The following is a 25,254-nucleotide window of genomic DNA, read 5'->3' on the forward strand; positions in this document are numbered from 1 at the left end:
TGATATACTTATCCTTATAAACAGCCATGATTCCAAAGGACTGAGTACTTCTTCACGTGATCTAATGTCTTGAATTTGAAGGATAAACTATTTCCTAAGGTTAGGTTTTTGCTGGTATTGTTGTTTATTGTTCATTTGAAGATAAACTTAACCCCCTCTTTTTAAAGTGATCTCTATACTCAGGGTGGGATTTGAACTCATGAGCCCAAGATCAGGAGGCCCACACTCTGGGGTGCCTGGGTGGCTCAGTCAGTTAAGCATCTGACTCTTGGTTTCAGCTCAGCTCTTGACCTCAAGGTCCTGAGTTTGAGTCCTGAGGAGTCTCCATGCTCACTGGGAGTCTGCTTGAGATTCTCTCCCTCTGCAACTTCCCTGACTCATGAGGAAGAGCTCTCACACACACGTGCGTTCTCTTTATCTCAAATAAATCTTTTTTTTTTTTTTTTTAAATAGGAGTCCCATGCTTCACGAACGGGAATAGCCAGGCATCTGAATAAACTTATCTTTTTAAACTACAAGGTCATTATTGAATAAATTTTGCTCCCATTTGTTTCTGTCCCTTGTGGTGTAAAAAGTTAGTGTAACTTCTCAAAATGCTAGCTCTCATCTGGAAAATAACTGCTTCAGTCACATGATCTGACCTATTGTTACTAGTTTTCCTAGTTTACCAATAGGCAGGTTAATACTTATTCTCTTTTTAAGTAGTAAATGGATCAGCTATTTGTATTTCCGTGTCCATTTTTACAACGATTTCATAAAGTCATTTTATTTAAGTGTGGCAATTAAACATTTCCTTCTGACTAAATGGTAAGTTCCTGGAGGTGAGGAGATGGGTGTGAGTTTCAGGCACAGGCTGTGCCTGCTGTGACACACCCGAGCTGGTGAGTCCCGGCACATAGTAGGTGTTCAGTAAATGCCTGCAGATGACTTCATGTGAGTATCTCCTGGGAATCTCAAACTTGTTGTATCTAAAACTGAACTAAAGCTTCTTCCTCCCAGAAGGGGAGGGTGTCTGTGCTTCTCATCTTAGTGAAGGGCACAACACTCCATCCATGGGGCTCTTCCAGCAAACACTCCTCTCTCTTAATCCCATATTTAGTCACCAAGTTCTACTGAATCCAAGTCTGAAAAGTCTCGCAGATTTGCTCAGTTCCCTGCAGCATCTGTGTTATTCCCCCGGTGAAGTTCATGAACTTGGTAATGGTGTACCAAACCTTTGTGATATGCCCGTCTCTTTCTCGGCTGAATTAATTTGCGCTCCCAAAAGTGTGCTTGACCCTGCCTCCCTCTGATTCCTTCTGCATGGAACATTCTCCTTCATCTTGTGTCTCCTTTGTGGGCCTTTTTGGCAAAAATGCTGCTGTTTGTTTTTCCATTGTGTTCCTTCTTCCTCTCAAGAACACGATGTTGGTTTTCTCTAACACAGACCTCTAAACAGACTTACATATTTTTCTGTACACGTGCAAACAAACTTCTGGTTCTGGTTTAGCTGGTTTTGTTTCTGTTGAGCAGATGGGGAATTGGAATCACTAAATGTAAGAAATGAACATGATGATTATGAAATTATACACATCTTAATGGCCAGGGGCAGGAACCGTATCTGTATTTGATGCCCAGTTTTTGCATGGTGCCTAGGATAGAGCAGACCTAGAAGACGTTCAGTGCCCAGGGAATGGATTTTTGAATGAATCTCAGTTTGAGCCTGAGGTGCCTCTCTCTTGAGTCAATGGAGCTTCTGTTTCATCCTTTACCCTCCAGGACAAATGAGGCCAGATTCCTCTGTGAGCCCTCTTCTTCCAGAAGGGAAATATGCTTGGTGAAAGAGTCTGGAAGCCTGCATTGCTCCGAATTGTTCGGGAAGATTCCTTTAATGTTGGTTGGCATGGATGAGAAGGGCTTTTGTTGTAGTGGCAATTAATGATGATTTGCACATTTTTGTAATTTACAAAATGGTGACCACCCTGCACAGCACAAGAAATACCTCTCTCTTGGACCATGAAATCTGGTGACCCTTCTATTTAAACACATGGCTTGTGATGTGTGGTTTAGCCTTAGTGACAAACAGGTTCTGAATGGTTGTTGTACTGAAAAGAATTCTGTTTGGGTCATTTTCATGCTTCTCTAATTTGGATTTTTGTTTTCTTGTAGGTTTTTCTTCCCCAAAAAATGGTTATTTCTTTGAACCCATGCCTGAGCTTTATCTGTTTCTCATTATGCCTCTGGAGCAGGACAGCATCATCACTGAATCTTGAAGACCCTAATGTGTGCAGCCACTGGGAAAGGTAATCATTTTGAAAGTAGTCTGAGAAATAATTTCTAATTATTTTTATATATTGGTATTATCAACCTGATATATAAAATAGACTTGGAGAAGAGTTTATAGAATTACTTTTATGTAAATACCAGTAGTTATAATAATAAATTAGTATTATTGCATATAAAGTGAATTTGAAGGATAACCTATTTCCTAAGGTTAGGTTTTTACTGGTATTGTTGTTTATTGTTCTTTTGAAGATAAACTTAACCCCCTCTTTTTAAAGTGATCTCTATACTCAGGGTGGGGTTTGAACTCATGAGCCCTCACTCTTATGGCATATAAAGTGAAAAAATTTTGATCTATTGATTCTAACACAGGAGTAGTTGTAGCATGCTGGGAAAATATTACTAGCTCCATTCACATGATCTCCCAAACATCTCCCTGCTCTCAGTCTATTTTGCAATAATCTGGGGGAGCTGGACTTATGCATGGGAACCAATGGGTGAGTGGTGAAGGACAATATGAAATAATGTACTGAAGGGTGGCCATGTGTAGTGCAAAAAGTTTGGGCTGTATGTGGCCTGAAAAGGGTGACATGATTTCTGGAGGCACTGGTGAGGGTGCATGGATGTAATGTCAGCTAAGATGCTCTCAGAGACCTGAATAAGACGGAGCGGATAGCAGTGATTGCGTGGAGTTCTAGGAATGGAAGGTGGCCTGAAGCCAGTGCTGTGCAGACTGCTGAGGGTCTTGAGCAACAGATCTAGAATCAGCCCAGTACTGCAGGAAGGCAAGACAGATTAGATTACATAAAAGCAGATGATGTTGTATGCAGATGAAGGCATTATGCAGTGGGAGAAGCAGAGGCAGGACAACCAATAGGTCATTGTCAGAGAGCTCAGAGTCAGTTTTTGGAACAGAAAAATAGGACAAACCATCTAGCGCTACCACAGTATAGTCAAGTGCAGTTTATACAGCTCCACTGTGCTACTTGCTTTTCTCTTGAAGCATCGTTAGCCACAGGTCACCTTGCAAATGTCAGTTTTCCAGAGAGAAGGTGGCACCCTTCTAGTCCGCTCGAGCACTCCAGAGTAATAGGTAGTTTTGATAGCTGTATGTGCCATTTCATCAAACTCTCTGTCTCTTTGCCCCGTTCTCCTCAGCACCATGGGGAGCACAACACAGGGGACACATTCCTGTCACTGTCATCAGCACAGGTCAAAATGAGCACACCCAGAGCCCTTCAGGCCCAGCAGCTATGTTATTGTAGGGGCACCCTGGTCCCTCACTCACAGCATTATTTTTTTCAGTGACAGCTTCCCCATGTCTAGGCACAGGCTTACAATCACGGTAACAGAATCCCACTTCTCTGATCCATCCATGGAGTTACGTATCATTAGGAAACTTTAAGCTATAGAGGAAATATGTACATGTAATCAAGATCTATGTATCTATGATATTAACTGTATTATATAGAATCAAAGGGGAAGGACCTCTTATTAATTATCTTTACAGTCATCACAGCACCTCCCATAAACATTTCAGCTACCAACGGCATAATAAATATCCATTCAAGCAATTAAAAATGAATCAGTGAATATAAGGATGGTTACCTATCACATTTCAAAAAGGGAGAGGCCATTGGTGATAGAACTTCTGGGAGGATGAACCCTTTGGAATAGAAGGAAATAATCACATTCAGAAGATACTGTGAGATAAGAATCAACACATCTTGTTCATACGTGGATTGTAGGATGGGTAGGAGTCAGCAGAGGTGAGATTTAGAACCTGCTCTGTGGGGCGCCTGGGTGGCTCAGTGGGTAAAGCCTCTCTCTGCCTTCTGCTCGGGTCATGATCCCAGAGTCCTGGGATTGAGCCCAGCAGCCAGCAGGCTCTCTACTCCATGGGGAGCCTGCTTCCTCCTCTCTCTCTGCCTGCCTCTCTGCCTACTTGTGATCTCTGTCAAATAAATAATTAAAATCTTAAAAAAAAAAAAAAATGAACCTGCTCTGTGAAAACCTGGAGGTGTCATTGCACATACGAAAAAGAAAAGGAAGAGTACTGATTTAAGAGGGAAGAGATGAGTGCAGGTGCCTTGTCACGTCGCTTTGAGAAATGGGTCTGGTAGCGTTTTGGAGCCCAGAATCGGGAGTCTCCAGCTTGATGAGACGAGACGTAAGCGGGTGAACTCCCTGAGGAAAAGGCTAGAAAGAGAAAAGAAGCCAGGCTTCAGGTAACCCAGCACCCACTCAGACATGTGCATTTCATCCTGATTCCCTCCTCATTATTCAACAAAACTTGGCAACACATAATTGCATGCTTTGTTCGCTAGGGATAATTTCCAGGGTCCAAAACCCTGCCTTGCTTAGGGCATGTGCTGGATAAATCACTGTTGATTGAGTCCACTCACCTTTTGACAGGCAATGAAATGGCTCAATACGGACGCCAGTGGGGGAACGGGTGGGAGAGGATGGACAAGGGGCACAGTAGTCTCTAAACCTCATGCATTTCCACTGTTGCAGAAGTGATTAGAGTGACCTCTAAAACACTTACTAATGAGGAGGGAAAATGAGGGTGAAAGAGTTAGGGACATGATGGAGATTTTTTTTTCTCCCGACTGTATTTTTTTTCTTTTTTTTTTTTTTGACTGTATTTTTTTTCTATGACTTTCTAGAAAGAAGGATTGACAGCCATACTTTTCTTACTGATACATTTCCTATTTAACACTAGGTAATTATTCTTGGAAGAAAGGTAAAAGAAAGTGTGATGGTCGTGATAAGAATGGAGGAAGGAGCATAAATTAAAATGATCCAACAAGAGTGCAGGGGACACGTTCTGTATTTTCAGACCTGAATTGGGGCTTGAATGGACAGGGGGAGAAGAGGATGAAGGTCAAGGACAGAATTCTTGGTGGTAGCGCTGAGTAGGGCTCATTGAGGCTTACCTTATCTCAACCCCACCTGGATCAAATGGACTCAGCCAGAGCCTTGCTTCTCACAGTGTGGTCTGTGGGGCTGTGACTTGAGCCCTACCTGGGTGCCTGTCAGAAATGCAGACTCTCAGGCCCTGCCCCAAGCCTGCTGAATCATTTATTTTCAAATAAAAGTAGGCCTCATTTTCATGTAGCAATTGTGGTTCTTAGAAGTCATACAGAAAATGAAATTAAGGAAAATGAAATCACTTAAAATACACAAGGGGTGCTTGTTATTAAAGGAATCCCATGCAGCAGCCTTTCAGAAACTGATAATTCCACGAATTATCTGTTCCTTCTCCACATCCCCTTTCCCTGGTCTGTGAGTTTACGTGTCAGCATCTACTGGGGTTTCTGTTAAAGAAGACACAAGAGAAGAGAACCATTCTTGGCCCATCCCCATGGGAGGTGGCACACAGAAGTGGTAATAATTGAAGCAGCAAGTCCTGAAGCGAGCAGAGATAAGAAATGATGATTATTACCATATCTGATTAAAGTAACAAGATCATTTTGGCAGATAGAATGTAATTAACCACTTTGGAATGTGGCCAAGCAATGATGGCTTCTCCCCGCCCTCCCTCTCCCTCCTCCGCCCCCTTCTTTGACCTTAAATTAAATCTTGCTGGGGTTTCTCCCTGGATGATATTTAATAGGTTAAAGTCCCGGTGATGATATGTTTTCAGTGTCTTTGAGAAGATTAAGCACACAAGCAGGAGGTGAAGAGTTACACATCTCTGTGGTGAAAATAGTGTAGAATTGAGATCAGATTCCCTTTATACCACAGTTTGGCACTCATTGTCTGCTTCAGAAGCTTCAGATGTTCTGATGACATCTGAGAGGTGGCACGGGTCAGCGTGGTGTCTGGGGGACACGGTGTTAGTGCTGGCTCTAGGCTGACTGCTAGCTCAGGGTTGCTCATTTGTGATAAAAACAGGATTGGACTAGACAGTCAAGAAGGCTCCTTCCCGCTCTGACTTGAGAGCCGCTGATGAGGAACACAGAGGTGTGGACGGTTAGCAGAGGGAGGCACTGATTATGTTCAAACAGCAGCTTGGAAGTGGTGATAAAGACCCAGAGGAGGCTGGCCTGCCCTCAGAGATCTTTTCCTTCATAAGGCAAGCACACAGCCTCCACAAAGTGGCCCCTTGAAAAGTGACATGTTAATTCTTCAGCCGTAGGTGGGTATTAAGCAAATCAGGTATAGTCAGTTACAGAGTATTTGGCAGTCATAATTTGAAGAATATTCATTATTTACTAACCTGCTTAGGATGCACTCAAGTTTAAAAGTAATTTTCAGAATTATGTGCATAGTGTGATTATATTATGATAAAAGCCGAAAAACTAAACCAACACAAAAAGCTAAAAAACCCCTAGGGACTATAAAAAAGCCAGCAAAATGCTGTTGGTGGTTATTTAAGAGTCAGAGAACTCTCAGTCTCCTAAAAATATTGTTTTCCAAATTCTGTAGTGTGATTAGAATACCATTAAAAATGGCCAGGCGGGGGTGGGGGAGAGCAAGATTGTATAGAAAAGAAAAAGAATGTATAAAAACCAATAGGAAGGAAATTTGGTGTGAAAAGCCTAAAAGCCTTAAAGCCCTTCCCCCATAGACTTCACCAGAAGCCTGTTTGTGATCAACGTGCAAATTAGTTTTCAGTCCCTTCTGAATCAGAGGAGTCAAGCTGGAAGAGAAATGCACAAAGCATAATACATTTTGTCTTTGTGTTTATGTATTTCTCTATCAGAGCCCTGTTGTGTTATTTCTAGCATTATGGGCTGGCCCCTCTTGAGAGCTCTTTGGGGGCGGGAATTGCAGAGATGTTCAAATAGCTGTTTGTTGAATTGGAATCCTAAATTGTTTGATGACCCTTTTCTAGAGAAGAGCTTTTTTTCTGTCCTAAAACCAGAGAAGCCTCCCTCAGATGTGTGCTATTAGTGAGCGGCAAGTGGCTAGAGGAAAAAAATGATATATTTCAGCATCTCCTCTCCTTTAAGCAATCCTCCAGACCACAAGAAATTAGTGATTTGCCTGTGGAATCCATTTGCCTGTGGAATCCATTCTTCTGTCCACATTAAATAGGATGTGTTTGGCCAGGACTTCTTTGTTGATTATCACTTCTGCTCACCAAGTCAGACAGACCTTAACCATCATAACACGGCCTTTGAATTTTATGGGAATAATGCATCAAGTTTAGTTCCAACAAACCAATTTATGGGGATAATGCATCAAGTTTAGTTCTAACAAACCAATTTAGTTCTGTTTAATTAGTGCTGTAGAGCCTGGTAGAATATTTTTGTCACCCAATCGGCCTGGATGGATGGTAGTTTCTTTTTTACTCCCCTAGCATGTGTGGACCATAGCTGCTTTGTTCATGGGTAATACAGGACTATACCTATATGCAGAGAACATTCATTCATTTTGTTCTGCACTGAAAATGGAATGGAGTAATAACGCTCTAGGCCTCGAGATTCAGTTATTTACAAGCAGCTGGATAGGCAGGGAAAAAATTGGTGAGAAAGTCTTAGAATTTGCATTAACCTGAACCTCAGAACCGTGCTAGAGGTCAGAAGACATTGTGGTCCATATATACAACGGAATATTACACAGCCATCAGAAAGGATGAGTACCCAACTTTTGCATCAACATGAATGGGACTGGAGGAGATTATGCTGAGTGAAATAAGTCAAGCAGAGAAAGTCAATTATCCTATGGTTTCACTTACTTGTAGAAGATAAGGAATGACATGAAGGACATTAGTAGAAGGAAAGGAAAAGTGAAGAGGGGAAAATTGGAGGGGGAGACGAACCTTGAGAAACTGGACTCAGAAACAAACTGAGGGTTTTGGATGGGAAGGGGATGGGTATTAAGGCGGGCGCATGGGAGCCCTACATCAAAAACTAATGATATACTGTATGGTGACTATTATAACAAAAAAATACCTTATTGTGATAATTCATTCCAAGAACCTTTATATTTTAATAGAGGCCTCTTTTCCCCTAAAGGGGTTGTATCACAGACATGGGCGTTTGTATCGCATATACTCATTGGAACATGCTCTTGGGGTAGCCTCAGGTGGCATACAAGAGAAAAGGAAATAGTCACCTAAAATGCATGGAAGAAATTCAGAGTGCCAAGGAGGAAAGGATCTTCAAGACCATCTGTGATTCTCTGGTTTTAAAGTGTGATACTCAAAACCCAGGGAGTAAAATTATCTGCTGATGGCAGTCTAGTTTCTCCACGCCCAATGAGGATAACCAGTTATCCTGGTTATCAGATTATTCTGCTAATTCAGTGATCTTTTCAATAGGGCCTGTTGGATCTGCATGAGATTTGTGGAGCATCCTGAAATTAACCTACAAATCAAGTTGCGATGATCCAAAGAATGAAATACACAAAAGTGTGAACAGTATGATTATTTTATGGATTTCCTATTGAAGCCTAAGTGCAGAATAGCAAATAGAGGCCACGTGGAGAAAGAAATCCCCCTGTGGGGGAGCCCAGCACCACATAGCTTTTCAAATGAGAGGGTTGTACTGTGTGTCTAACCTGAATTCTTCATGCTGACGTTTCAGCCGCATTCCTTCTGTACATTCTCTAGTCCATAGCTCCTAGTAATGAAGTTGGACTATTGATTTGCTGCAAGTGAGTCCTTTATTGGGGCCCATTCCATTTGCTAGTGTGAATTAAAGATTTTAGTGAAAATCTTTGAGACTGTTCAAGAGAAGAGGATTAACTTATTGGGCCAAGAGGATTCTCCAGGTTTTCCTGTAGGCAGGAATTCTAAGCCCTTGAGCCTGTAAAGGACTGCTTTAAAATAAAGAACTATGACATTGAACACTGAATGCTCTTTATGTTTTATGGATGTTTTCCACCTACATTCTCAGGACCTTAAGATTGCATGTTTTTACTTTAACAAGAAGCTGTTAGTGAAAATGTATTCGAAACCAGGCTAAGTAGCAGCAGGCCGTGGATATGTATATTTCAGGCTAATTGTTTCAGTGATATGTTTAGAGACTTTGTAGTTTTTACTTAAAGGTTGCATATATTCTCTCAGTGCCTGAGAAGTAGGGCAGGCACACAAAACCAAATTAATTCAAGTTCCAACCTGAGAAATATGTTCTTTCTGGTTTTCCGGAATCAGTACCAAAATGTATCGCTATGAATATTCACATGGTCTCCGTGCTTATTATTTGCATTCAGACTTAGATGGAAAACTTCCTGTGAAAGGTCTGGATTAACCCTGCATGTCTGGGATAAGGGGATGGAATTAAATACAGAACAATATGTGGCAATCATATCTGTAATCATGTCTGTAAATCATGTAGGATTATCAGAGTTTATGGTGAATGGGAAAGAGAATTCCTTTTATGAAATTTAGAACATGAACTCTTGTCTTTTGCGTGTATCATTAATATCTGTCCTTTCAGTGCTCTGGTTCAAATGGACACCTGGAAACATTCTCTATTAAAAGTCAGTGTAGAGTCACAAGTGAAGATATTAACCTCTGATTTTTTTTTTTAATACATGGTATATCATGACTGTAAGAATAAGAAATATTGATTCCTTATCTTTCTTCTTTTTCAGCTACTCAGTGACTGTGCAAGAGTCCTACCCACACCCCTTTGATCAGATCTACTACACTAGCTGCACTGACATCCTGAACTGGTTTAAATGCACACGGCACAGGTAATCGAAGCTCAGGTGTATTTATGAGTTTGGCTAACTGGGAAGGACTGTAGTGCGGAAAATTAAATATTTGATACAATGTGTCCATTTGTCTCATAAATAGTTATTGAGTGCTTGCTGTTATCCTAGCCTTGTTCCAAACCATAGGAGTTATATAGAAAAAGCAAAACTGTTTCTGTGCCCTTGAGGAGCTTACAGAGACAGTGTCTACTAGCTACCATCCTTTGGTTAGCAAGAATTCATGCAGCTTTTGTGTGGTGCATAAATGGGGGAGACCCTCTTGAATATGGACATCACTAGGTACAAGACATTCATATTCCAGCATATGTGTCTACTTGATTATCTGACTCAGTTTAGACTAACTTAATTGTTTTTTAAGAGAGAGAGAGAGTGCATGCACATACATGCACTGGGGGATTGGGGAGAGAGGCAGAGGGAGAGAGAAAATCTTAAGCAGAATCCACACCAGCACCGAGCCTGATGAGGCCTAGATCCAAGCTGAAATCAAGAGTCAGATGCTTAACCACTGAGTCACCCAGTTGTCCTTAGACCAACTTAAATTTGACCTCAATGTAAGGCACATAATTTTTTTCTATAAATGTGAAAACAGAAAAGGAAAACATCTTAAGTAATAACGTTACTATGGAAGGGAACTGTGATACCTTACTTTTATTTGTAAAATGCTTACAGTGGTGTGAGTCATGGGTCTAAATATGACACCTGTTGATTTATGCTGCATTAAACATTAGGCTCAATATTATTTCTTCAGACATTCCTTATCCACTCTATCTAAACAAGTATTCCCTTCCTGCCCACTCTCTTCCCTTACTTAGGCCTTATTTTTCATCACACCATATAATCATTACCAGTCATTGTATGACATATTTCTTTATTTAATATGGATCTTACTGTAGGTCTGTCTTCCCCAGTAGAATATAAGTTCCTTGAGGGCAAGGCTTTATATTGTTGCTCATCATGAGTTATTTCCCCAGTGCCTAGAGTAGTGCCTGGAATAGAGTAAGTGCTCAGAAAACATGTGTTGTATAGATAAATCAGTGAATGGATGAAGATTTAATTAAATGAGGGTCGTTTGTCTATAACCTTCTATTTTATAGTGGGATGAGACTGCATTGTCATAGATTTTTCAAGGAATTCTCTGAATTCTTCCTTAAAACATATGTAAGGAAAGGATAATTAGATCAGTGTCATATCTGAAATTATTTTTAAAAATTTTATTTATTTATTTGAGAGAGAGAATGAGAGCATGAGCAGGGGGAAGGGTTGGGGCAGAGGGAGAAGTAGGTTCCCTGCTGAGCAAGGAATCCTGCATGTGGCTCAATCCCAGGGCCCTGGGATCATGACCTGAGCCGGAGGCAGACGCTTAACCGACTGGCCACCCATATCCCCATCATATCTGAAATTAATCAATAATTTCCAAGTTATCTCAAGATAAGTGAAATAGGAAAGTCACGAAACTTCTGATCCCTTGAAATAAAGTATAGGTTGACTAAAATGGGCAATTTTAATAAATTCTTAAACAAAAAGATAAGAGCATAATATTGGTCAAGACATGTAGTACATGCTCCTTCTTACCTATTTTAGAATACTTCACTTTTCATACCTTTATTATATTTAATAGCTCTTCTGTATCAAAATATAAATTCCTTATTCCTAATCAAATTGCCAGTCAAAAAAAGTAACAATGTGATTTTTTCTTCCATGCAGAATCAGTTATCGGACAGCCTATCGGCATGGGGAGAAGACTATGTATAGGCGCAAATCCCAGTGTTGTCCTGGATTTTATGAAAGCAGGGAAATGTGTGTCCGTAAGTAAGACCTTTATCCCCTTGTGGGAAGCTTGTGTTTCCCAGTGTTGGTGTGCACTTGTGAATGGCAGCCGAGAGGGAGGCCCGGGGAGGTGGGGCAGCTTGAACCATTCCCTGTCACCCTTGGCTGCTGCTTTCCTGATCTATGGAATGAGGGAAGCATTGCTTTGTCCCTCTGTCCTATCAAAAATCTCCACATGAGTGTCACTTGAGGAGAAAACAGATGTTATAGAAGGATGATTTAGGGCCGGATGTCTCAGTGTTAATTACCATTTTGTAATAAATGTCTCTTTGGAAACTGGTCAAGGAGTCACTAGACTCAGGTCACAGAAGAGAACAGAGGCAGGACTTCCCCGCAGCAGCTGACCGGAGTCCTGAGGCAGCTTCTGAGAGGCCACTGTGTTCTTTTCTGGTGCACAGAATGATGAAGCTTACAAAAAGCAGAGGAGCTTTCACACTAAGAAACAGCTCTAAGTCTGAGTCACAAAGTAGACCTTCTTCTTTGTCATTTTCTGTCTCCCCTCCCCATCTCACCAGTTCATTCTGAAATGTTTCAGGGGAAGTTGGAGATTTTATGATGCACTTTAGAAGACTGTGGAATTTCATGTCAATTAAGTTTGCAACTAAGGTTTCTTTCCACTGTGTTTAGGATGTAGAGAAGAGAGATCAATAGAAAGGGGTGTATTCAAATATTTTGGCTCCGCACACAGCTAGAGGGGCAGCATTGCTTTCTGAGCTGAGGCACTGGTGTTGAGTAGCATCGAGAGAGACAAGGTTCTGCTTTAAACTGAAGACATTAGGAATGGTTGGACACATCCTGGCTTAAAAGAGCCGGGTAATGTAGCACTGGGTGACTTTGGAGAAGCCCTTTATACCTCTTGGATGCTCCTTTGATCTCAAGTGCAGAGAGAACTTAAATGGATAGTATATGTGTCCTCTTTCTTCCAATGACTGGATTCTATTCTTTTTTTTTTTTTAATTCTATTTATGTATTTTAGAGAAAGAGAGAGAACGAGGGGAGGGGGAGAGGGAGAGAGAATCCACAAGCAGACACCCTGCTGAGCATAGAGCCTAATGCAGGACTTGACTCCAGTCTCGATCCCAGGACCCTGAGATGATGACCCAGGCTGAAATCAAGAGCTGGCCACTTAACTGACTGAGCCACCCAGGTGACCCTGGATTCATTTTTTTATAGGAACGGGTGCAGTTCCTCAACTTTGATTTAGAGCCGGGGCTCTATGTCATAATAAATGTTCATTGAAAAAATTAGAAAATGTAACAAGAGAAAAGGAAAGAAAAGAAAGAAAAAGAAAAGAAAGGAAAGGAGAAAAGAAAAGGAAGGGAAAAAAGAAAGAAGAAAAGAAAAGAAAAATACAGTGTGAATATATTTCTTGGTTAGTAAATGTACTTCTGTAACATATTGCAAATGTCAGTGTGTTACTGAATTATAGATTGTTAGCTAATTTCAGCTGTTGAATATTTATGTGATTTCCATGTTTTACCTATTATGAACTGCTGGAGAAGACATCATTGTGGTTAAATCTTTGTTCATCCCCTTAATGAATAGGTAAGGATAGATTCCTAGAAGTAAAATTGCTGGGTCAGAGGTATACATGTATTTTTCAGATGTTTGGTGTGTTTCCACTTTATGTGGGATTGCTTTCTGCTTATCCCTGTGCCAATTTTCCCTTTACTAATATTTTCTTAATTTGCATGTCTTTGATTAATAAGGATGCTGAATAAGAAAAATTACATGTTTATAATCAAACATCTTGGAGGATAATCACTAACTGATCTCTGTGGCCCCAGCTGATGGGAATTTTCCAAGGAAAGCCCTGAGTGCACACAGGGGCACAGGGGTGGGGGTGGACCTCAGCTGTCTCGGGCAGCCACTTTCCCCAGAAGCTTCAGGGTAGCATTATCTTGGTGCCCATGCTGGGGCTCAAACTTACAAGAACAGTGGTCAGTACAGTAAAGGAGTGATTCTATCTCCCAAGGTTCATTTCTCTTACCCATTTGCCAGAAGTTGCGTATAAAGTCAAGAAGTGACACAGAGCCTGGAGGGCTACCTTCTAGTCATACCTTCTTTCCTTGAAGGCTTGCACATGGGAAGCTAGATTTTACTGGCAAGCTGGTGAGACCGTGGATCCAAGCAGGGTCGGTCGGTGTTTAGAGCTTCATGGTCCATGCCTTCCAGAACCCAGCACCTCTGTCATTTCGTTCAGTACTGTGTCCCATCTCAGGAAGCTGGGCAATTCCCCAACCCCATCATACCCGAATATTACAATGGTAAAAATAACTTTTCCTGTATCTCAAACTAGGCAGGTTGCAAGATGTCCTCCTCACTGCTTGGATGGCTAGCTCTAGCATTTGCTTCTAAAATTTTTCTTTTTCTAAGCCTTTCAACCAGTCAACTGCCCCTGGAGACTGAAACATTTTTCTTTTAGATATGTTAATATATTTAAGCAGCTCTCTGTCTGGTCACAGAGGCCTGGGAGCTATTTGGTCTCTTTAAGGGTATTTTCCATTTCTCCACTCTGATGTGTTGATTTCATAGCTTAACCTCAGTGGACACTCAAGCTTCCCTTACTTCCTTGTTCCAGGAGATGCCTCTGGTCAATCTTCTCTGCCCTCAATAGCCGGTACCAGTGAGGCACCCTTGTGGATAGGAAAGGAAGAGAGAACACAGGATTCTCTTTTTTTCAGTTAGGTTTTGCTGTTGGGCACCTAGTGTCGTCACCATTGTTAACTGTCATCAGTTACCAGAGGAATAGAAACACAGGAATCAGTACTAATTTTAGTTTAATTTTTGGTAGTAAATTTTCCTAGAAGGCAAAAAAGGGCGATTTCATGCGACTACTTACTTGCATTTGGAAAAAAGTTTCCTTCGGGTAGCTGGAGTAACTCCTTCCGGAGAGCAAGCTCCATCCTCCCAGTTCCTCCCACCCCTCCTTCCTCCGGCCAACGACGAAGCCCACCTCCTGGACTCAGACTGTACAGAAGCTGCTGGTTGGCAGAGTACACTGAGTGTGTTCAGAAGATAGATTATGTCATCAGGCAGGAAGAATCGAAACAGAAAATATAGGGTATGGCGTTGGAATCTGGGTGGGGGAAAAATGGTTGGAAAAATTTCCAAAAGGCAAATATCATTAGACGTGACGATGTCCATGATTTCTTAGTGAGGTTTTCACCTGTTCCTAAAAATAAACTTTTTACGTTTATTCAACTTCCAGGGTTACTCTTCTAGCCTAATCTTGTATTTAATTACTCTTGATTTAGAGAAATAAAAATGTTAATGAAGAAATGCCCAGAGGAATGAAATGGATTTAGTATGTGTGTGTCTGTTTGTACATTGTATGTGTATATAGGTTTGTGGTGTATGTAACATGTATGTGTAGATATGATTTTTTGTTATCTGTTAACTTTTTAAATTTGAGTCTAGTTGACACATGGTGTTATGTTAGTTTCAGGTGTGATTCACATAGTGATTCAGCTTCTCTATACGTTATGCTCTGCTTACCACAAACTTAGCCACCATCTGTCCCCATAGAATGCAATTCCAGTATCACTGACTACATCTCCTATGCTGTGCCTTCTATTCCTGTGACTGATTCCCTCCGAAACTGGCAGCCTCTACGTCCCTTTTCCCTTCACCCGTTTGCCTGTCCTTCTACCTACTTGCCTCTAGCAACCATCAGTTTGTTCTCTGTATTTACAGGTCTGATTTTACTTTTTGTTGTTCATTCATTCATTCTGTTTTTTAGATACATTACACAAGTGAAATCACATGGTATTTATCTTTCTCTTTCTGACTGACTTCACTGAGCACAATACTCTGTAGGTCCATCCATGTTGTCATAAATGGTAAAGTCTCATCCTTTTCTTTGGCCATATGATATTCCGTGTGTATGTGTGTGTGTGCGCGCGCGCGCACGCACGCGCGTACATGTGTGAATGCATCCCGTCTTATTTATCCCCTCTTTTTTTTTAAAGATTGGCCACCTGCATGTCTTCTTTGGAGAAATGTCTGCTCAGATCCTCTGCCCACTTTTTAATTCGATTTTTTTTTTTTGCTATTCAGTTTTATGAGTCTTTATATACTTGGGATATTAAGCCCTTATCAGATTTATGATTTGTAAATTTTTTTATTAGTAGGTTGCTTTTCATTTTCTTGGTGATTTCCTTTGTGGTGCAGAGCCTTCTTAATTTGTTGGAGTCCTACTTGTTTATTTTAATTTTTTTTTTTTAAGATTTTATTTATTTATTTGACAGAGATCACAAGTAGGCAGAGAGGCAGGCAGAGAGAGAGAGAGGAGGAAGCAGGCTCCCTGCTAAGCAGAGAGTCCAATGTGGGGTTCTATCCCAGGACTCTGGGATCATGACCCGAGCCGAAGGCAGAGGCTTTAACCCACTGAGCCACCCAGGCGCCCCTGTTTATTTTAATTTTTATTGCCTTTGTTTTTGGCATCATATCCATAAACTTAACACCACGATTGATGTTAAGAAGCTTACTGCCTGTATTTTCTTCTAGGAGTTTTATGCTTTTGGTACCATGTTCAAGTCTTTAATCCATTTTGAGTTTGTTTTTGTGTGTAGTGAAAGACAATTGTCTGGTTTCATTCTTTACATGTGACTGTCCAGTGTTCCCAGCACCATTTATTAAAGAGACTGTCTTTTCCTCATTATACATTTGTGGCTCCTTTGTCGTAAATTAATTGACCATATATGCATGGATTTATTTCTGGGCTCTCTTCTGTTCCATTGATCTCGTGTGTCTATTTTTATGCCAATACCATACTGATTTGATTACTCTAGTTCCAAATCAGGAAGCATAATGCCTCCAACTTTGTTCTCATTTCTCAAGATTGCTTTGGCTGTTTGGGGTCTTTTGTGGTTTCACACAAATTTCAGGATTGTTTGTTCTGTTTCCATGAAAAATATCATTGGGATTTTGATAGGGATTGTGTTGAATCTGTAGGTGGCATTGGGTGCTTTGGGCTTTTTAATAATATTAATTTTTCTTTTTTTTTTTTTAAGATTTTATTTATTTATTTGACAGAGAGATCACAAGTAGGCAGAGAGGCAAGCAGAGAGAGAGAGAGAGAGAGAGAGAGGAGGAAGCAGGCTCCCTGCTGAGCAGAGAGCCTGATGCGGGACCGATCCCAGGACCCTGAGATCATGACCTGAGCCGAAGGCAGCGGCTTAACCCACTGAGCCACCCAGGCGCCCCAATATTAATTTTTCTAATCCATAGCATGAGATATCTGATATATTGAAGTTATGAACATAAAAACCTGGTGTTTCTCATACCAAATTCAGCTTATAGATGTTCTATTCATCAGTCTAACAAACTCTTACAAACACAGTGAAGGGCTTCTAACTAATGTTTTACAAATTTAAACATGATCAAGTTTTAAAAATGGAACTTATGCTTTTAAAATGGAATAAACATTATAGGGTTTGATTGTTTCACACATTTCTTTATTGAATTTAAAATATTCACAAGGCTGAAATATCATTACCCCCTAAGAAAATAATTATGCCATCTCATGTTTTTGCTTTACCGTTAGAAAAAAAAACTTTTAAAAAAAAGTTTGTTGAAGTTTTTAATTAATTAATTTGTTTTCTTCAATTGTAGTAAAAAATGCATAGCATGAAATTTCCCATCTTCCTAATTTTTAGGTGTATTATTCAGTGGTATTAAGTGTATTTACTTTGTTATGCAACAGATCCCTAGAACTTTTTCATCTTTTAGCACTGAAACTTTACACTTATTAAATCTGAATTCCCCCTTTTCCCTTAGCCAGCCCTTGGCCATTCACCTTTTAACTTCTTTCTGTTGCTGGGGTTTTGCTACTTTAGAGACTTTATGTGAGTAGAATCATATAGTTTTTGTCCTTTTGACAGACTTATTTCACTGAGTATCTGTCCTCGAGCTTCATCCATATTGTACCCTTTGCTAGAAATTCTTTTCCTAAGCCTACATAATATCCCTTTGTATTATTTTCTGAAGTTTTTAAAAGCAGGCAATATTGTCCTTGGTAGAAGATACCGAGCCCATTGTCTATTCTAGATGTATTCCATATTCCTGAAATTTGAGACTTATCTAGTCCTCGTCCTATTTTTCAGGTTAGGTTAGAACCATCAACCCAGTTGGTGTCCCTGTTTGATTGAATTTGACATATCACTTAGTCATTAAAATATATAAATGTATTTGTGGCCTAACTTTACTATGGTAATTGCTACAATTATGATTTATTTATTTTCATGTAATTCTTACATTTTATGACACCTATCTCTTGTAAATATTAAAATGATATCTGATGGCCTCTTGCAAATCTTGTGGCTAGGTTTGAATGTGAAATCATAACCTCTCAGGTCATCTTGTTCATGCTCTTCCATCTTGCCTTGATGCTGGTCCCATATACAGTCTGAAGTTTACAAGAGTGGCAGTTGTGTGGCTGTTCTTCCAGGGTATTAGTTTCCTCTATAAATAGATCATCAGTCTCCAGATGCTTTGCATTTTCCATCTTCTCAAACACCCCACCCCTATGTATATATATTCCATGCAGTTCCCTAATTTAGAATTTTGGTCTTGTTCCTAAAGTGAAAAGATGAGTAACACAAATTGACCTAAATGTAGTGGTCAGTTGACCAAGACTATGTATGAACATCTATTTCTCCCTCATTGTTTTGCCTCCCTCCTTGATCCTTCCCCCCTTCCTTCCTATCTACATACCAGTTCACCCATCCAATTATTAGAAACTGAAATAAGTTAGTGGATGCATGAGTATCATTTTGTATCTCACTTTGTACATGTGAGTGATTCATAAGATAAATTAGATGGGATTCTGGGACAAAGGGCATGCACCTTGTATCACTAAGGATCAGGTTCAGCTATGAGATGGCAGTTTGTTTCTTTCTCACATTGGAGCCTAGAGTTGGGTAACCCAGTAGGGTCTCCAAGCAATGTTTACTTCTTAGCTCCACCGTCTCTAGGGTACAGGCTTCATCTTCATATACCATTGTGGATCTCCACGTATCTATCCTGGTCCCAAAGCAATGAATGGAAGAGATGGGAGAAGGGGCAAATGGCAATGCCAGCTGTCTGTTTTTGGGGTTTTTAGTGTTTTTTTTTTTTTTTTTTTAAGGATTTTATTTATTTATTTATTTATTTGAGAGAAAGCATGACCAGAGAGAGGGGGCAGAGGAAAAGGGAGAAGCAGACTCCCCGATGAGCAGGGAGCCCAGGACCCTGGGATCATGACCTTAGCTGAAGGCAGATGCTTAAGTGAGGAGCCGCCCAATGCTTCCAGCTGTCTTTTTTAAAGAAGGTTCTTTTAAATAAAAGTGAGCACATTCCATTGCCACTTTGTCACAGTACGCCCTAACCTGCAAGAGCATTTTAATTCTGAATGGTCAAGGGCCCACTAAAAATATATTTTTATTGGAAGGAAATAATGGATATGAGGTTGAAGGAGCCGTCTTAACCACATTTTAAGATTTTTTAAAAAAGATTTTAAATTTATTTTCAGCGTAACAGTATTCATTGTTTTCTCACCACACCCAGTGCTCCATGCAATCCATGCCCTCTCCAATACCCACCACCTGGTTCCCCCAACCACCTACTCCCCGCCGCTTCAAAACCCTCAGATTGCTGTCCAAACAGGTTGTAACAACTTGCTTGTCCACTAAAAGTATATGAAGATACCTCTTCTCCACATCCTCACCAACACTAGGTAATACTATTGCTTTTGGCTTGTTGGGGGAAAATGGTATCTGCCTTCCTATGCATTCCCATAAGTACCAGTGAAGGTATTCTCTCCAGAAACGTACATTTATTAGCAATTTATAATTTGGTTCCAAGGATGAGGATAGTCTAGGGGCTACAGTGAGACTGCTTTGTTCATCCTTTCCCTTCTCACCCCAGAGTTCCCCAGGTTCCCCTTTTCCCAAAACCTTAACTGTTGGCAGCTCCAGGGATGGTGTGGAGCCAGGGCGGCCTCTTACCTTCTCCCCGCAGCTCCCTCCATGAGCACCGAGGAAAGAGGAATAGTCTGTGGTCCTCTGGCAGGAAGGGCAGCTTGGAGCAGCACAAGCCTAAATGCAGCGGTGTCCATGGAAAGGAGCTGAGATCCAGACTCACGATGTTTATGCTGCCGCAGTTGTGGAATAAATGAGCGTTTGAGGCAGCTCTAAGGGTCTTACCATTATTTACAACATTGGAATCTCAGGATGATGTGTTTGGAGTACATACAACTGATTTCCAAACACATACTTGAAACCGACTTCTTAGCAAGTAGGAATCTCCTATATCTATAGGAGATACAGATATATAGATATAGATATATAGATTAGATTGGGTTCATGATACTAGGAAAATCTCACAGGAAAAGTAGCCGCAGAGTGGGAAGTTGATGCCTCTCCCTCCGTGGGAAGGATTGGTTAATTCCAGGACAAGGCTGGCCATATGTTCTCACTCTCATGTCCTAGGTTTCACCTTGACTGATGACAGGGACTACAGATAGGGACTGAGCTGAGCTGCTTGGGGCAGCACGAGAATGGACACGGGTCATGGCCAGGGTTCCCTTCTCTAGGCCGGCTCCCATCCTTTTGCCTCAGATGCCCAGTGTCCTTCCTGCTGAATGCTCCTGTAAAAGAAGGAACTACCTTGAGACCTATCTCCTTTGTGGGGGACTTAACTCTGCCTCTCTGTTTTTGTTAGATGGGGAAGGTCAAGTGGTAAGTTCAAATTAAAGCTGTAATGGGGGAATTGCAAGCAGTGTGGCTTGTGAGGAAGACCTAGGAAGAGGTTTGGGGACTGAGTCACCCACTCTATTGCCTTGTAGGCCAACCCTGATGCCGGAAGATCAGCTTCCATGGATGTGCCCTGCATGTCTTTGGCAATCATTAAGAGAACTCTGGAACTGTAAACAAGAAGCCTTAACTCCCACTCCCACACACTGAACAGTATATGATTTCCTGTTCTTAGTAGAGACCAGTGTGACAATTGATTACCGTAGCAGTGAATGAATATTCACAGCTGATTTTTAACTTGGCCAATTTTATGAAAAACAGAACTGGTTGTAGGGAAATAAGGAATTAGTACTGGGGCGCTGTTTATACAAAAAAATAATTACTGCAAATGTACTTTATTCTTGTTTGAATGCCCTGCTTCAGTAAACAATGGGTTTTATACCAAATTTGGGGTTAACGGCTTAAAGACATCTGTAGCTCACTCATGCAGGACTATTTTTCTTCCAGGAAGCAGATAGACCACATAGGTGGCACTTAACACAACCCATACATTTTCCCTCTTTCCTTTCCTTTCATTTTCCCTTTCTTTCTTTCTTTCTTTCTTTCTTTCTTTCTTTCTTTCTTCCTTTCTACTAGAATATTATGTTATGCTAAGCTGGAATCAACAAAAACCTTCTCTTTTGGGAGAGAGCACCATCTCTTAGAAGCAGTGACCTGGAACACCGTACCTAGAAGGATTCTGAGGGGGAGTACCTGAGTGGCACAGTTGGGGAAATATCCAACACTTCGGTTTTGCTCAGGTTGTGATCTCAGGGTCGTGAGATCAAACCCCACGTGGGCTCCACGCTGAGCAAGGAGTCCGCTTGAGATTCTCTCTCCCTCTGTTCCTCCCCCAACCTTTCTCTAAAATAAACAAATAAACCCTAAAAACAAAACAAAACAAAAACAGAAGGATTCTGAGGCCACGTAAGTGCTAAGAGAGAACAGAGTGACTCATCAGTGATGTCTGTCATTGTCATTGGGTGGCCTGAGTGCCTTATACTTGCCATAGCTGTAGTAGGCCCTAGTAGCATTCTGTAACATTTTGGACTTCTGGAGTCATGGGGATATCATTTATGGTTCCTGAATCATGCAGTTGGCCATAGCTTCCTATTATACCCACCTTCCCCCTTGAACCATGAAGTCATATACCATTGTTTCTGCTATTGTCCCCAGGAATAGAGCGAGCTCTCTCTTCATGCACTGGAATATCTGCCAGACTTACTCAGGATTATATTGTCAGCAATTTACGGAATTGAAAAAGAGACCCAACAGCCACATTTTGCCCGGTGTCAGCTGTAGGAGGGTCTGAGAGGAGGGAGAGTGCAGGCTTGGGCAAATTGTCCTAATGGGCAAGGCTTTTGGGAAGAGCTGCCCTGTGGATCCTTATTTCCTTCACCTGGAGTTTGTGGAAGAACACAGGAAACTCCTCAGTCTCAGGCTTCATGTCATTTTGGTCTTTTTTTTTTTTTTTCTTAAGATTGTATTTATTTATTTGACAGACAGAGATCACAAGTAGGCAGAGGCAGGCAGAGAGAGAGAGAGAGAGAGGAGGAAGCAGGCTCCCTGCTGAGCAGAGAGCCCGATGTGGGATTCGATCCCAGGACCCTGAGATCACGACCTGAGCCGAAGCCAGGGGCTTAACCCACTGAGCCACCCAGGCGCCCCTGTCATTTCGGTCTTTTGCTGCTGCAAAGTTTTGGGCTCAGATTTTTCAAGATGAGAAGAACTAGAGTACAGGGCGAGATGCCTTGTTCAGGCTGTGAAGTTTTTGCTTTTGACAGAGGGCCGTTGATTGACGAGCTTGGTGTCTCTCTAGGGAATTTAGAGGGACAGAGTGAGACCTTAAGGAGAGAGGAACAGCTCCCTGATGCTGAAGGCTATTTGAGCCTTGTGCTATGGATTTGCTTGACTCTCACAGCCTCGATTAATAATAAAGTTGTGATCTTGTGAAATATTTCCAAACAACTGTGGCTGGTAGACCCTTAAGCAGACCCTTTTGAGTCCACATAAAAGCGAGACAATCCTGTTAGGCTAGCCAAAGGGATCTTGAACTGACAGTAGTCAGATGGTGTGTTTCTAAATATACCTACTCATGATGCCCTTTCTGCCACTGGCAGGGGATTTTTTCATGTTTCCATAGGGACCCTGTATTCTGTTGCTATGGAGCCCAACTTGGTGCAGAGGAACCTATCACTAAATACTGGGAAAGGTCCTTTGTCCACATTCTTCACCAGTAGAAATTCCAATTTTCCCACACATCTATTGGAACCTAAACTTCAGGTTTCCACTTTTGGTTTTTGGTCTCAGCTAGTAGTAAAGATAACAAACCTGATAAACAATGCAGAGAAATCTTTATTGGTTTACTGATGGTCAGTGTTTGCTCACTAGTTAGGATTTTATAAAGAGGAACTGTGGATTTAATAATAATAGTAATAGTAATAATAAACCATGAATTCAGGATAACCTTTGCCAAACAGAGGGAAATCATGTCTGCTGTCCATTTTTTTTTTTTTTTAAACTTGAGAAAGCCTGACATTAGAGTCCCATGGAGGCAGGGCCAAAGGGAAGCAATGAAAAATCATTGCCTTATCTCTAGAAAATTAGTTCCTGCAATTTTAGCTTTTGCAGGACAGGTGGAACTCTCACAGGTCTAACAATTTACGTGGTCTCCTTACAGGGATAGATAATAGTTAATAGAAAATCTCAGAACAGAGAAGCATTTTTTATTGTACTGTGGCTCAGAACTTTTTATAGCAAAGTCATTTTAAAATAATGGAAAAAACACATTTAAATCAATTGTTGATTTAAATGACCAACCACAAAACATTGACCTGGCCAGGTAATGACAGAACTTGCATTTTTGTCTTCTGGCATGGTGACTGTCAGCACTTTCACAAATAAACCAGTAGTAAACCTGGTACATCCCTGTGGGCCACACACAGAGTTGCTAAAGGGATGGGGGGGAGTCACGTAATAATATAAGCAGGATTGCATGGACACTATTCTTCCCGTAAGCTGCAGCAATATCCCAAGTTCCAGAGGTGGTTTTTGTCTTGATCAATAATTCTGAAAGGGTTGAAGGAAATCAGCTATAGCTGAACCACCCCAGAGAGAAACAGCCTTCTTAGGTAGACCACAAAGGATAGCATGATTTGAAGATGGGTTTCCCTGGCCTCTTGGGCACATTGGAGGGGCAAAGTCTGTAGGAGCAAGTCTAAAAACACGGCCACCAAACGGATGTTTAAGCTCAGAAGCAACTAGATTGATCTATTGTACTTAACATATAATTGGGCGACAACAAAAGAACTCTGCATGTGGCCTCATGTGAAGTTGATCTGCTGATCCAAGGAGGAGAGTAGGTTTCCAGAAACTTGGACCCTGGGTGTTATCTGTAGTTATATGCCCCTAGTGTGAGCTACTAAATTCCCATCCCATAGTATTCACTGTTGCATTATCCAGTAAGTTTGGGAAATGCCTTGTATTTGGTCCCCTTTCTCAAAGATTTATGGCAGTTTTATAAAGGCTCTGGAAATGCTTGGAGTAAAAAGACATGTTTCAAGTTTATTTGGCCATGAAATTCCACCCCCACTCCCACTTTTCTTCCCCAAGATCCTGATAAAACTGATAGTTCTCAGACTCTACTTATTTGGGAAACAATGCTATAAGGAATTTGGTGTTCTTTTGTATAACCTTAGACTGGTAATTATAAATATTTAACTAATCAGGGACTCGTTGGATCTTTAATTTCTTGGGTTTTCTTCCTAGCTCCCTGAAACTGACATACGACAGGCAAGTTTAAGGTGTACAATATTATAATTTGACACACTTGCATGTACTGCAAGATGATTATAATAGGGTTAGTTAACACCTTCATCATCTTATAGAATTACTGTTTCTTGTTTGTGATGGGAGGATTTTTAAAAAAGATTTATTTATTTGCAAGACATGAGAGAGTGCATGGGGGAAAAGAGAAAACATCCCCAGCGGACTCTGCACTAAGCATGGAGACTGATGTGGGGCTTGGTCTCACTATCCTGAGATCATAGCTTGAGCACATGGTGAGAACATTTAAGACCTACTTTTCTTAGCAAGTTTCTTTATATAATACAGTATTATTAACCTTAGTTGTGATGCTGTACCTTAGAGCCCCAGAACTTGTTACTGCAAATTTGTACCCTTTGGATTGTTTGGGTTTTGCTATTGAGTTGTATGAGTTTTTATATATTTCGGATATTGACCCCTTATCAGACACAAGATTTGCAAATACTATCTTTCATATTGTAGGTTGACTTTTCATTTGGCTGATCGTTTCTTTTGCTGTGCAGAAGCATTTTACTTTGATGTAATCCCACTTACTTATTTTTGCTTTCATTGCTTTTGCTTTTGGCGTCCTGTCAAAAAAAAAAAAATCACAGCACTCTTTCCCTATGCTTTCTTCTAGGAGTTTTATGGTTTCAGATTTTATATCTAAGTCTTTAATCCATTTTTGAATTAATTTTTGTAAGTAGCATAAGATAGGGGTCCAGTGTCAATCTTCTGCATGTAATTTTCAGGTTTTCTTAGCACCATTTATTTAAGACACTCTCCTTCCCCCACCCCCCTGAGTATTCTTGGCTCTCTCATCAAATATTAATTGACCATCTATGCCTTATGGGCTCTCGAATCTGTGGCAATGGTCTGTGTCCCAATACCATACCGCTTTGGTTATGATAAC

General features: G+C 40.9%; 1 protein-coding gene across 1 annotated transcript in view; it reads left to right on the forward strand.

Annotated features, from left to right (window-relative positions):
* MEGF10 (multiple EGF like domains 10) overlaps positions 1-25,254 on the forward strand; it is a 164,936-nt gene that overhangs the window by 39,279 nt on the left and 100,403 nt on the right. The window contains exons 2-4 of the mRNA XM_059417484.1: positions 2,149-2,282; positions 9,814-9,915; positions 11,641-11,741. Of these exons, the coding sequence (XP_059273467.1) occupies positions 2,167-2,282; positions 9,814-9,915; positions 11,641-11,741 (319 nt within the window). The 5' untranslated portion in view covers positions 2,149-2,166. The remainder of the gene's footprint in view (positions 1-2,148; positions 2,283-9,813; positions 9,916-11,640; positions 11,742-25,254) is intronic.

Source organism: Mustela nigripes, chromosome 12 (genome assembly GCF_022355385.1).
Source record: "Mustela nigripes isolate SB6536 chromosome 12, MUSNIG.SB6536, whole genome shotgun sequence".
In the NCBI taxonomy this organism is placed as follows: domain Eukaryota; kingdom Metazoa; phylum Chordata; class Mammalia; order Carnivora; family Mustelidae; genus Mustela; species Mustela nigripes.